The 14,959-nt window shown below is 43.7% G+C and overlaps 1 protein-coding gene across 1 annotated transcript in view; it reads right to left on the bottom strand.

Annotated features, from left to right (window-relative positions):
• IGF2BP3 (insulin like growth factor 2 mRNA binding protein 3) overlaps window positions 1-14,959 on the bottom strand; it is a 515,178-nt gene that overhangs the window by 139,684 nt on the left and 360,535 nt on the right. Inside the window, exon 10 of the mRNA XM_069211519.1 lies at window positions 8,388-8,528. Coding sequence (XP_069067620.1) covers window positions 8,388-8,528 — 141 coding nt within the window. The remainder of the gene's footprint in view (window positions 1-8,387; window positions 8,529-14,959) is intronic.

Here is a 14,959-nt window from a genome sequence, read left to right on the forward strand (position 1 = left end):
CTAAAAGTAGTGTCTTTGATAACCTCCAAAAATCGGCTTCCACCTGCAGAAGATGATTTCGTTAAGTTGTACCCGATATTCACAATGAGAACAGGTACTAACGGCATAAAAGACCCTGTAGTAAAAAGACTAGTCTTTAAGACACCTTCACCCTCAAAGACAAAAAAGGAAAGAAAGGATCATGTCACAGCAAGCTTTGCCCCGAACACAACTCCTCCCCAAACAAACAAGGAAAGGGCCGAAGCAAGTACCCAAGCCTCTCTAACTCATGAGCCTTGCATAGACGTCAATGGGCATTCCACCTGGGCCTTTAACAACACTGTTATACTGCCATAAGGTCAGCCCACCGCCTTGCAAATCCTTGGTCCCATTCAAAAAGTGTCTTGAACTGCGGAACAAATGCTCCCCACCTCCTTCCCCTCCATCACCTACCCCCACCATAAAGGCCAGCACGGCAGTTTGGGGATAGTGCTAACCCCCCCATTACCACATTAAAGGTCAATACGACATCTTAAACATGGGCAACATATTTTGCCTATTCATGTACCTTCTCTGGGCCACATCTGATGATCTCGTCTGGATTAGGTTCCAAAAACTCCCTGGCAACAACACCCAGGGTGAGCCAACTATGCTAGGCCTATGCCAACAACTACATCAGGCCACTATGCTCAAGGAAGTGCCCCTGTTTGCGGAATAGGGAACAGACATCAAACAATCCCCCAGAGAAAAAACCACATATACTTAAAGCCCCTTCCTTTGAGAAAGGGGTCAACTGCAAACTGCGGGGGACTAATAGCATTCATCATGCTTTCGAAAATCAAGCCGAACTAAAGAAGCATAACATGTTTAAATTATCGTGTCCAAAGGATCGAAGGGTGGTGTACTCCTGGGATGCCAACGTGGACAGGATCAAGAACAGCGGGCTTCCCCCGTCCCAGGTCTCCAGCAATGGCACTCCTAACATCACACACATTTCGACTCAATGTAAACATTCTAGGATGTCTGTACCCAGTCCTCAAGGAACAATAATATCCTGGAATGTGGCAGACCTCAGGAAAGTTACTGAGGACAATCCGCTATTGACTACCTTAACAAAAGGCAATGTCCTATGCTTTCAGGAGACCTGGATGACAGGAACAACCATGCTCCCAGGCTACTACAAATTCCATACTCCAACAATAAAACTGAATTTCTTCAGTCAACCGTCTGTGGACTCTCCATCTTTGTCAAACGCAACGGCAAAGTAGAGGCCCCTGCAATATTTACCAATGCATGTACACGCCAAGCTTCGCTTATCAAAGTTCTAAAATGATACCTCAAACCACTTTAACTGCTGCTAACTGATATCAACCCTGCACAACACCAGGGGGGGGGGGGGGAAAGGCCATAAACTGCCCAGTAACGGCAATCTACGAGCTGTTAAATAAACGGGACTCATATACGTCAATTATGACCGGAGACTACAAAACCAGGGCCCAGGGCATCGACACTAAATCAGATCAGCCTCAAATGCTGTACTGTTACAAAGCCTTATTAAAAATCAAAGGCTAGACTTCGTGCAATCTCTAAATTAAGGTAATGATGAGTAATGCCAAGTTCCTCACACATTTAGGAATATATCCACTATTGATCACATTTTCATCAGTGAATCGTTGAAACCCAAGCTCCGCACCTTTGAAGTAGATGACAGGGGCGTAAATGATCACAGGCTGCTGCGTGTAATCCTACAACTATACATCAAGGCTTCACCTCAACTCCCTTTTGGGAAACTCAGACACCCTCCCTTCTCACAGAGGCCTCAGTCATTGCCACAACACCTAAAATGAGGAGAGATGGGGCCCCCGGACCAAACTGCCTCCTCACTTCAGCCTTCGAAACGTACAAGACTTCTGGGCAGGGATACTCCGCTCTATAACTACGCCTTTGCCATTGCAACACCTCAGACTTTATGGAGAGGGGTACTTTGAATCCAACTATAGGCCAGAAAGCTCTACAATGGACAACGTTATAGCATTAGCGTACCTATCACATCGAGCCACAGTGAGTAAACAACAACCCTGTACTGCTGCTTTGTCGACTACTTTGCATTCTTTGACGGAGTCCTGGGGGGAGATGTGGGAGAAAAATCAATCTCTATACCAGGGGGCTTGGGTCCAGAGAACAGGCTGCACCACAGTAACTGCAGTCCTTACCACCAATGGACTCAAACAGGGCTGCTCTTTGCCCCCTCCCTCCCCTTCCCCACCCCCCTTCCATTTCCATTTTCGAGGCCTACCTGGGCAAAGCAATGAAAGGCACCAGCCAAGTTACACCTAGGCTAGGAAGGCTGTGCCTCCCAATTCTCCAGTATGCAGGCAGTATTGTGATCATGGATCACACTAAAACAGGTCTAAAGAAAGCCCTTGACACTTCTCAGGTTTAACAAGGCCAACAAAATTAAAAGTCCAAAATTATCTTTGGAAAATATCCCCACAAGAAACAAGCACACTGGCGGCCCAGGAATCTACAAACAACATTTGCAAGTTATAACTATCTAGCGGTCCGGTTCACCGAAGGGGCCAAACCTACAGTCCATCAATAGGATCTCAAAACCAAGGGTGCAGGAGTCATTAATAGCCTGAAACACCTCAACAGTCGTCTGCAAACCATAATTGCTTAACTAATGCTAAACGTTCTGAGAGCAGAGCTGAATTCAGCTCTAAACTATGGCCATCTAGCCTTTCCTGGTGCACTACAAACGCAACTGATGAGTGCCCAAATTTCAGCATACAAAAAATATTTTATGCTCCACTGCAAGCCATAAGAGCAAGGCTAAGACTGGAGCTAGGCCTTGGGAGAATGGATCTTGAATGCCAAGGGGACCTTTTAAAATACATCAGGACCCTTCGGGCTCCCAAGAACTCCTCAAAATAATCTTATAGACAGGGGGCTCCTCATGGAAAGCGCATCTAGCAGAGGCAATTGACTTGAAAATCAAGGCTACCACTCTGCACTGCCCGGGAATACCTTTCTCAACCTGAAAAAGAGCAGTGAACACGCAGGTCAAGAAAACCTCTTTTGAACTCCACACTGCAAGTCTTCACCGCAGTCCTAATTCTGAGGCACTGGATGCCTCCTACATGCCAGGGAAAGCCCAGCCCTAGTTTGACCAAGCCCTCACATCTCACATGCAGGTCAATCATATGCATGCAGCTTGTTGCCCTACCAATCATGGATTTCAACCCTTCTTGGGCAAACTAGGATGAGGCAAAATCCTAAGACTAACTACAGCAGAGAATCCTGCCTCCACTTACTTTGCTGTTGTCTCAAACTCACCAGCGACCATCAATGCGCCTTTTAGTCCCATTATTCCAAGCCAATGGAATAAACTGTTAGAAAAGCCTTGGACCTGTGTTTCTCTAATAACATTCCAACAACCTTAGCAAGGTTGGGAAAATTCACTAATGCCATGCGATCTGCACTCCTACTGTCACACCTGGGTGACACTGGTCCAGGCTCAAAGTGAATTGTACGCTCTTTCTTGGAGGCCAGAGCCGCGGTCTGCCATCTCACCCCCCTTTTCTCTTGGACCGGCACTTTTCTGAAGAACAAATGCATCCTGCAGGAGGTATGGTAGACAGAGTAATGTTTGGCCTGGCCTGAAAAGGTGTCACTAACTGGCAAAAAGGAATCCAGGTTCTAAGAACCAGTGCTGGGGAAAAATTAAGTGTATGGAAGATTAATCCTAAGTGTCTGCAATTTGCTAACCCTCCTGGCAGATTTTCTCGCCAGAAGGACGATAGTTTTGATTGTTAGGAGTCATAAAGGCTAGCTGTGCATAAACTCAAAAGGATAACATATGAGGAAGGTTAGTACTAAATTCAAGTCTCATTGAGGCCTAATGAAGGCTTGGGAGGAAAGGCTATGTAAACCTTGAAGGAATCTAGTGACAACAGGTGACTCGAACAGGCAGGTTGGTCCAGCAACTGTAAGAAAGCAGAAATGGCAGGTAGTTATCATTTTACTCTAACCTAAGTTAAAGCCTTGCCAAGCCAATGAAAGAATGAAAAGGAGAATTCAGGCAAGGGTGCCCCAAACCACAAACTTGTCCCATCAGAAGGTGTAGACTGTTTTGGAAGAAAAATACCAGGCTGCCAAACTAAAATCACGTTCCGGAAGGGAAATTAAACACCCTCAAAACTGCTGCCACATATTCTCCATGCATGAAGTTGGAGAGTGGACAGTTTTGTACGCAATATCCTGCCCTGATGCTGCGACAGAAGGTCCTCCTGAATAGGCAACCGAGTTAGGAATATCACGTCTCCATGCTCAGTCTGGAGCCACTAAGATGACTTGGGGCGGGCCGTTCTTCATCTTCTTGAGAACTCTAAACAGAAGTGTTATCAGTTTCCAACACCATCTGCACAAGAACCACCTGCAAGTGAGGTCAGGATTTGTGGTGGTGTTCCCTTGTGTCGTCCGAAAAATGGGAGTAACACAGAAGTCAAAGGGCATAGTGACTTCTTATTTTTAGGACTTACCTCAATAAGTCCTGGAGTGAAACAATGAGTGTTCGAGACCTCCTATGCAAACATGACCTGGTTCAGCAGAGGCGTATGGTAAGCAGCCAAGAGCTTCATGGCCTGCTCGTGGATAGTCTTCGGTTTATAGACTTGCACTATGAACACAACTCAGTTGTGGTCCCTCTCCAGGTACTCCAGACACACTAAGTGGGAGTTCATCATAGTCTATGACTAGTACCACAAGGTTTGAATTCAGTGGGTTTCTCCGAGGACATCTCCAACAAAAAAGATATAAACGGGGACACTAGACATTGACCAAACCACGAAAGAAGTCACTCAAAAAGTGATTGAGAGGAGCCCGTACGGACCAGTGCTGATGGCTCAGAAAAAAAGGAACTGAGGTCAGCGCTTTGGGTACTGCCTTCATAGGCACCGTGCATACCGCTTCCGATGCAGACGCCACCAAGCAGAGTCAACCAGTGCTTTCTACTTGCACACAAGAGGATTGCTAAAAAAAAAAATCCAGATTCAATCCATGTGGGGAATATTCTAATTTAAGGAATCTGCGGCTAACAATCTATCAGACTGCCCACTAATCTAAGGAAAGTAGTTAATCACTTTCCATTTTCCTGGGCGGCCACGAGCAATATAAATCTTTTCAACAATAACTACGTCTGCATGCTGACATCACTTTTGTTTTGCACTATTCTGCAACCTCAGACATGGATTTATCATGACATACTGTAGATGACAACCTAACAAACCTTGCTTTTAATAGGGACAAGATTCCATTCCACAGAATGGGGAGGGCGGGTAGTGAGGAAGAAAGCAGTAACTTACAAGTAATTATGGTTTTAAAATTTGAAGGGTGTCTAGACACACGCTGTGGACAATTCCACTATGTAGTGGCTGGATCCAGAAGTGTTACTGCCAAACTTTTTTCTGGTGGGCATCAACATAGGCAGAGCCTTGGTATAACATCCAAGGAGGCCCAAAAAGGCCCAAAACATGACCACCATTTTAATTTATTTTTTTCTCTCCTTTTTTTCTTTTTTAGTTATTTCTCCATTGGCCCCCTTCAACGGGGAGGAGGGAGGGCTGCATGCTAATGTAGATGACACTCAAGCTGCAAAACCATAATATCTGTTAACTGGTTTCTTTTGCAGTGTGAAGAGTCTTCTAGATCCACATGCTGTGCATAGATCTAATAGAAGATGGACTGAGCTAGTCTGGACAATGGGAAAGAAACTTGTGGAAAATGTGAGCCAGTCTTTTCAATGCTTCTACACTCCTCGGAGGTGTGTATGAATTTTATCATACAGTATCTATTTCTGCTCCCAGAAAAGTCTTCCAAATTTCTGGAAAAGGGGATTCTCTTTTCCAATTTATTGAAAATCCCAAAGGATGTAGAAGGTAGACAACTATTCTTCAGACTTCTCCAGAGACAACAAGGTGGTGGAGCACAAAGGATGGCTCCACACAAGTTGTGTTCTGGCAGAATCAGACTCAATGGGAACACGGCACGTCAATGTGGATACAACAAACTTTCTCAGTCAAGACTATTTCAGCTTCGATTCACCAAAACTCTAAAGGTTCAGCGGCAGCCGGGAAACACACAGAGAAGTTTTACCTCTGTAATATGGCAAATTGTCAGGGTGCCCTCCATTCAGAGACCGTTCCTCCAGATTGCGTGGTATGGGATACGTGCAGGAGCCCATTGAATAACTGAGTGAGTAGAGCCTCACTACTAGGTCCCTGTGCTAAAACATTATTATAAAATTGAATATTTTGTCTGTTTTGATCAGAGAAGACTTTTTGCAGTCCAGAAGAAGCGCCAAGAGATCTGTTAAGACACAAGTAGGCGCGAAACATGTTGACTTATATAGTGGTATCAGAAACACTATTCTCAACCACATTTTGCAAGAGCAAAGGGTCATTATTTCCCTTAGACTCACTTTATTTATTTTTTAACCTTGACCAAAGTTCTGTCACTAAGTAAAGGAAGTTCCAGAGGGAAGTTGAGTCAATTTTATTTTCAATTTTTTTTTCCTCTCCACTGTTTCGTCTGCTGCACAGAAGTTTGGCTTAGTGACCCCATTGAGGGTCTCGTCGGACATTGCAGCACCAGTCTGGCGTGGAGCCTGATAATGAGACCTGAGGGCCCTTGCTTCTGAGGTAATTACATTTGAGACACCTTTTGGAATCTAAATATTTGTTTTTGGAACAGTGTACTTTGTTGACAATCACGTTATTTCAGCTTGGAGTCAGACACCAACACTGGTAAGGGTCTTTTACTGGCAGTGTTGATAGAGAATTCTATATCGAAGAGACTAGCACATAATTTGGCACTAGAATGAAGTAGGCACAAATGTCTGTGCAGAATCTAAAGTGGGTTCAAGGAGAACAGACAGTCAAGCATCGATCAGCCAGCAGTAACACGACTGGAGGTTCCTATGGATTCTTGGGGCTCAAAAGTGCACAAGAGGGAACTGGAAGAGAGCTAAAGTTGTAGGTCTAAGATTGCATTGCATGTCTGATGACTACAGAGCAGGAAGCACGGTCTTCTGTTGTGGTCCAGGTGGAGAAATCAACCCAGTATCATGGGGAAGTGTCCAGCCCACCGGCCTCCTGCAAGTCCATATACAAACTTTTCATCGTAGTGTCAGTAAAACACCATCATTAGCACTCCTCTCCAACTGGATTAGAGTGAGCCAAAAAAGCTAGTGGAGCACCTGAGGAAGATTTTGGGCAGTGGTGGTGTTCGGTCAGAACCACACTGAATGGGGACTGTGTACGTTCTTGTGGATACCAGACGTCTGTCATGGGAGCAACAAATTCAGCTTGATACCAAAATCACTATAGGGCCTTCCTCCAGCTTTGGTATTCCAAGGACTGGTGCCAATTTTGGCACTGTAGCGGATGCTGACACAGATGACTATGCAGAACCCGAAGTGGGTTCAGAGGGTACAGAGGATTCATCTGCAGACAATAACCCAATTAGCAGCCCCTGCAGATTCTTGTAATCAGAAGGAATAGCAGAGGGAACCAGGAGGGTGCCAAAGATGCACAACATGGCCTCTTTGAAGGCCTCAATCGGTTTTGACTTTGCCAAGGAGACGAGGAATTCAGTGCTTCAGTTCCAATGTCCAAACCTGCTCCTGGGTGGACAGGGACCGAGACTGGGTGGTATGTTGATGCCCTCACTACTGCTCTGGAGACAAAGCATGGTGGGATTAGTCCCACTTGGTCTTCTTATTTTTCCACTTCATCTTAGAACTGACCTCTCCCAAAGACTTACAATGACCAGTCATTTAACACCCTTCTAGAGTGAGTCCAAGCGCTCAACTTTGAGTGTGAGCTAGACGTGCATGATTTCTTACGAGGAACAGCGACACACAGCTTTTCATCAGGGTTTTGGACAGACTTCAGGTTCACGAGAGTAGACTCCTTTCACGACTTGGAATCGTAACCAAAGACCAAAGGCACACCTTGTGTGAGTTAATCAGACGTGTTTGCAACAGTCCCTGCATGGTTTACACCTTGTAGTCTTGGGAGAGGATATGGGTCTCTTCCAAACTGGTGTGAATTCTTAGAGAAAAACTGCAAACATGTAAAAAACAGCAGAAAGCAACTGAGGTCATTGAGCAGGAGTTGTGTCTCTATCAACTGTACTGCATCACTTCTGGGAAGAAATGGAGTCAATTAAAAGCTACACAATGTCATCTACCAGTGCAAAGGAGCACAACTGTGAAAAGCTTCAAGCTCCGGTCTGGTAAATGAGGATTATTCTAATAGTAAGGATTTAGTAATGAGTATCATGCTTATTATCTCATGTCAAAACTGGCACAAATTGTAGATTACACCAAGAACACTTGAAGCTCTTACCCCAAACGGTGGATATGAAGGTGAAGCGGAGGCTGAAGGAACACCCACTGAAGGAGGTGGTACTCCAGGCGAGGAAGATGAAGATGGTGGAAACAAACCCAGAGCATTCAGATTAAGACCCGGAATTAAATTGGCTTGAAGCTGTAATAACAAACATTCATTAACATAAATAACTGTGATATTGTAATTAAATAAATTTTATCATCACTATTAGACTCCCACCTTATTTTTAAAAAGGCATAGCAAAACAACTAAATTTGGTACTGCCAAAACTCCAATTTTAAACAAATGACCCCATTTTTTTATTTTTTATTTTCCAAGAGAAGCAGCACCAGGCTTGTTGCCATGAGACAATTTCTACACTGTTGTGGAAATGGTCGAAGCAGCTGCTAATGCGAAAGTCTTCCAAGTTTGACTAGCAAGAGGTCAAGTTCAAAACAGCCACGAAATATTGTTATCATGGTTATTCACACCGAATAAAAACTTTCAAATTCAAATGTGCATACAATTTGAATGAAAGGTTTAGTGAATTCCTTAATCCAATACTACCAACAAGACTTAACCACATGCTCCACAAACGTGCGTACTCCAGCAAGAAGTGACCTTTGAGTAAAGCCCAAAGTTTTATGTATAACTTTTCTTTTGATCAAAACATAGAAGAAAGTTCCAGAACACTGCGGCCAGTTCCAAAAACGTTTACCAGCAGTTCTAAATATGCTTGAATAGAGATGAACAGGAGAAGACTGACCAGTGTTTTCAAGGAACTGTTTGAAGACTTTTCTTCTCAATAACTGGGTGGTTTCGTAGTGCACAATGTAAGGGGCACCAACAGCCAATATCAAAAGAATACTTTCCTCAACTGAGTACCAGAAGAACCCTGCGAAGTGGTAGAGTCAGGGCACAATATAAACAGGCATGGTGTTATTCTAGCAGTACTGTAAAATACAGGACACAGTTTTGTAATGATTCGTAATTTAAAAATAAAAGTGTACAGTACTTGTGGTGCGTTTTAACTCCACCTGCTTGTCATTCTTTTGTTATCTTGCTATTTAATTTTTACACATTTCTGGTCTTTGGAAGTAGTGTACTGCTTGTGTACTATCCATAAAAGGAGCTTTGGCATGCACCTAAGCGTACAAATGCACATGGTTAGTGTGATTTTGGCTTAAGATGTTGTTTATAATTATGGAAATAAAACTGTCCCAGCCTCTGACATTGGCACTCCTGGGTCTGGTTAAAGATCTTTCACTCCTCAGTAAATGGTATGAAGCTATCACATTAACGCTTGGCAAATGATTGATTGCTATCATCTAGGGGCACAGTGGTGAATGATTATCAGGGAACTGATGATACGGCAGACATCTGCACTGCTACAACCCCCACACCTCTCCCAACTAAAGAAAATAGGATCCCTTCTCTCGATACTGATTGACAGGATGAGTCAATATGAGGAGGCATTTGAGATCAAGCTGTGGGTGGTAGCGGTGCAACACTGACCTCATTACCTGGGGAACCACCATTTTTAGCCTCTTTCTTGTACTCTGGTTCCCTTAATGTAAAATGAGTATGCAGTAATTCATTGAATAGAAATAAAAAATACTTTATGAGGGACCGGCAGATAGACCCTACCTCTTTTAATGAGTGGGTCTCCGACAGTCTGGACAGAGTGCTGCCCTATACACCCCTCTCTGGGCAAAAGAATGGAGGAAAGGCCCCCTGGTTCAATAATCATTTAATGACATTAAAAAGGAACTGTAGGAAGATTGAAAGGAAATGGAGGAAATCACTAAAGGAGGAAGACAGAGAAGAGTACAGAGGTTCAATTAGGTCGTACCAGAAGGAGATCAGATTAGCCCAAGCAACCTATTATGGTGATAAAATTGAAAAGGTGGCAGGATCTCCAAAATAAATTTTTGGTGTTATTGTATATTCCTGCATGCCGGAAGCAATGGAAGCCTCAGAAGAACATAGCAACAACTTTGCCTCCTTCTTCCTAAAGAAGATTGAGGATATCTATGGAAACTTCTCAGGGGAAGTAGGGGGGGTCTCAGGGCATGCGATGGAGAAGAAGGAAGGTGACAATGTGCTACAGAGTTTTCTTCCCATCTCTGAGGAAGGAACTTTGGGGCTTCTCAGTAAATTAAAATTGGGCTCTCCACTTGATCCCGCACCTCCCCATATTATTATGCAGGGAAGAGTAGCGCTAAATTCGGTAATAACTGATCTGTTAAACAGCTCGCTATAAAGTGGGATGGTGCCGGATTCCTGGAAACATGCAGTGGTCAAGCCCCTACTAAAGAAGCCTAATCTAAACGGAGCGGTCTTTAAAAATTACAGGCCTAGCTCGCTCCTCCCCATGATGGCAAAACTTATTGATAAGCATGTAAACATACAACTATCGGGTTTTTTGGAGGAACATAAGATTTTGCACATAACTCAAATGGGCTTTAGACCGGGCCATAGAACTGAATTAGCCATGATTGCGGTGACGGAAGAAGCGAGAAAACGAATGGACCAAGGTCAGGCAACTGTAATAATAATGCTAGATTTGAGCGCGGCATTTGATACGGTCAATCATGATCTACTTATTCAAAGAATGGGAAATAGTGGGATCAAAGGAATAGTGCTCAAATGGTTAAGCTCGTTTTTACAAAACAGAACCTTTCAAGTCCTGGATCGCTCTTTTCTCTCAGCCCAGTTGAAATCTTTATGCGGAGTTTCGCAGGGCTCATCTCGGAGTCCCACTCTGTTTAACATTTATATGTCCCCCCCCGCCCCCCCAGCAGAGGTCATAGAACCTTTTGGGGTATCCCTGGTGTCATATGCGGACGACACGCAGTTGGTGGTTTCCTTTTCCTCCAATAAGGAGGCAGACAACTTGGCCTTGCCTGCCTGTCTCCAAGCGTTTGCTTCTTGGATGACAGAAAGCAGGCTGCAACTCAACGAAGAAAAGACAGAAATCATGTTTTTGGGAAAACTGGCCAACCCTGCTAAAAATATAGGACCAGTAATACATTTAGATTACTTACCTCTCCCAAAGCTCAGATTAAAGCCTTGGGAGTTTGGTTGGATCCCAAATTCACCATGGAACATCAGGCCAAGAGAACGTCAGACACCTGTTTTGGGATACATAAGCTACTTAGGAAGGTTATTGGCCTGCTTCCGCCATTGACCAAAAGATTGGCCGTACAAGCCCTGATTTTATCCAGATTAGATTATGGAAACAGTCTCTTTTTGGGATCTCCAGGTTATGTGGTTAACAAACTACAGGTGGTACAAAATGCTGCAGCGCGGCTGCTCTCTACTCTGCCTCGGACCACATCAGCTAAGAAAGCTCTGATGGAACTGCACTGGCTTCCAGTGGCAAAAAGGATAAAGTTTAAGGCTCTTTGCTTCTTCCACAGAGCTCTATATAAAAAGGATCCTCATTATCTAAAATCATTAATTTCATTATACACACCCACAAGAGTTTTGAGATCTGCTTCTAAAGCCCTTGTAGTAGTTCCCAAAGTAAAGAGAACATGGGGAGGAGGATCCCTGAAGTACCAGGGAGCCAGACTTTGGAACTCTCTACCCATGAATATTCGTATGATGACTCAGGAGACTGAATTTAGAAAAGCCTTTAAAACCTGGCTATTCCAACTTTCAGTAAGTTCCCCCCCACTCCAGTGAAGTTTAGGATTCCTCCAGTAGGTCTAATTTTTCAAGCTGATCAGCGCTACGAGGCCTCCGGGTAGAAGTCGCTATACAAGTCTCAATAACATAACAAGAGCATGAACGTAATCATTGCTGCACACAGAGTATGCCGGGGTGTCCTGGAACTAACCACTCTTTGTACTGTTTTTGAACTTTCTATTCAACTTCTGTGCCTGCACTGACACATTTATTACAATTTGCAATCATAACTGAATTTTTTCTTGTTAAATAAACTTGAAGTATAAAAAATAATCTTTGCAACATCATAGCAAGGACCTTTCAACAGATTTAAAAATGCAGGATTGCACAGAATTTAGTTCACCGCTTTACACTACAAAACAGCAAATTAAATTTGCTCATTTGGCCTAAAGCTATGTTTTACATGACTGATATTTTCCGTTTTCTTGGGTAAATATTATAACTTATCCGCGTCACGCAGGGCCTTGTTATTTAAGGTAGGAGCGTCCGATGCAGGTTCAGAAAATGTTGAGACATTTATGTTGGATGACTGTGGGCACTGAAACTTGTTGAGGACTTCAAAATAATTTTCAATTTGCTTGGCAACTGAGGACGTAAGCATACACTGTTTGCTCTGATGTTTGTTCTTGCAATGTGTGAGGAACATGCTATTGTGCAATACACATTACCACAGAAGTACAGAGTCCTGGCAAAACTATTGTGTCAAAAACATCTATATGCTGAAGCATAAAAGGACGTTAGTAAGCAGGGGAGTCCAGGCTAAAACACCACATTTGGCTGAATAATTCAGTGTGCAGTGAATAAGCTGACTTGTTCAACAAAGCAGTGATTGAGAGTTCCCCAAAATGAGCCCTTTTTTCTCTACGAATAGTAGTGACAACAAAGAGCTGTGTGATTCAGGCAGAAGGTACATCATACGAAGAGGGCTCTAGGTGTTCTACTCTGCATCCATGGCTGTTCTGGCCACAGATTAGGTCTCATTTGTTCACCCCATAACCTATTGCGACGTCACCTTCTTTCTCGTTTCAGTGTAAAGCAGCATAAAACCATTGGTCATGGTAAGCTACATAAATAAATAGAAAGCTTGGTTGTTAATCACATTAAACTCAGCAAGAGACCTGTAAAGTAATAGATAACAGCCAGCTAACATAAGGGAGAGATACACTTGTGAATACTTAAAAAAAAATATTTAATGTATTGCCAAAGCATGCTCGCCTATCTAAGAAATGCATCAGACTGGATCCGTTAACTATAAAAAAGTACTCCTGTGCTGGCAGGTGGTGTCACAGCTCCACCTTTACACCATTCTGGTCCTGAAGTGATGAGTGGAACCACACAAGCACCAGCCAAGTGCGTGGACATCCTTTGCTTTATGATGTTCATGCCCTTAGACGCAGAGCCTACAGCAGATTGCATGATCACTGTGCAGCTCTCTAAATTGGGACCGTTTAAATAGAAAAATAGCAGAGTTCACAGAACCGGAGAAGGGAAGGCCGGTGAGAAATTTGCAGTTAGACAGAGAACCAACTAGACAGAATTACTGAAGGTAAGTAAGTTGTTCCTGTGATCGATACTTCCAGCCACAGGTTCCACTTCTTGGAAACTATACCATAGCAGTACCTGCCCAGGTGGGTCTGTGAAATGACTAAGACCACAAAATCCTGCAGGACAGAGCAGGCAAAATGCCCTTCCTGTCAGACCTAAATGTTGAGAAAGTAGTGATTTGCGAACATGTGTACTGACCCCTACGCCACCTGACAAATATGCAGGGCAGACTCCGTTCTTTGGCGTGATCAACATAAACGCCTAGTGATCTCTTAAGGTCTTATAAGTAGGAAGAGTGGAAAAAACCTCTTTTCCTCCTTAGAGGGATGAGGTGGATCAAAGGAGGCCAGAAGGGTGATAGCCTGGCTAACATGAAATGGAGTAACCACTTTCGGCAGAAAGTAAGTTCACGTCAGACAGACTCAGGAAACATGCGTTGGCCCTTCAATCGTCAAACCATTACAGGGCCAAATCTGCTTTTTCATCAAAATGACCAGAGCCTTGAATGGCATCTCTATGAAGGACGCCTGAACTTTTCCAGAGGTGCCAGTTGGCCTCATCCAGGCGGGGGGCAGAGAAAACAATTTAACAATGGAGCAGATTCCCATTCACATTGCCAACTAAGGGTGGAGTCACCATACCTTGTGACTCAATTGACTTGTTGAAACAAAAACAAGTGGTAAACATCCAATCACAAACGTACATGGCAGGAAAATGCAGAACAGAGATCTACAGCCACACATGCTATGAAGTGGAACGTTTAAACCATGCTTTACAAACACTTGAACTGCAGTCAAAATCTGAATTAGGGACATGCAAATCCGATCTCATTAGATGAAGTTTAGCATTTTACAATGAGGTGAGTCTTAGAGGCAGATTCTTTAAATAAGTACAGGCTAATCCAGCTTATTCCTGTTTGCAATACTACCAGAGACTTCCAGCATAGCATAATGATGGGGAAGGAGCCCAGAATGTAAATCTATGAAAGCTGCAGTGCTAGGAAAATGTTTTACGAGTTGCTCTTGTTCCACATAACACTTTTGTCTAAGACCGAGGATGTGATGGGCAGTAATACAGCCCATTCCACTACTAAGCCTACTGTGGAAGATCAATACCGACCACTTTTATTCAAGTGCATGAGTCTTGTAGCATGGTACTACAGGTCAAGTCAGTATCTTCTGCATTTTTACAGGGAGTATACTTGAGCAAAGCTGAGGCACAGCAACTCAGAGCAGTCCCTGTCAGTTCTCTCTGCATTGTGTCCTCTTTTTTGGCATGGTTACCCCCCACTTTTTGCCTTTCGTTTTGCTTTGATTGTTTTCACTGGGATCCTGCTAACCAGGACAACAGCA

The sequence above is a fragment of the Pleurodeles waltl genome, chromosome 10, assembly GCF_031143425.1.
Source record: "Pleurodeles waltl isolate 20211129_DDA chromosome 10, aPleWal1.hap1.20221129, whole genome shotgun sequence".
Taxonomy (NCBI): domain Eukaryota; kingdom Metazoa; phylum Chordata; class Amphibia; order Caudata; family Salamandridae; genus Pleurodeles; species Pleurodeles waltl.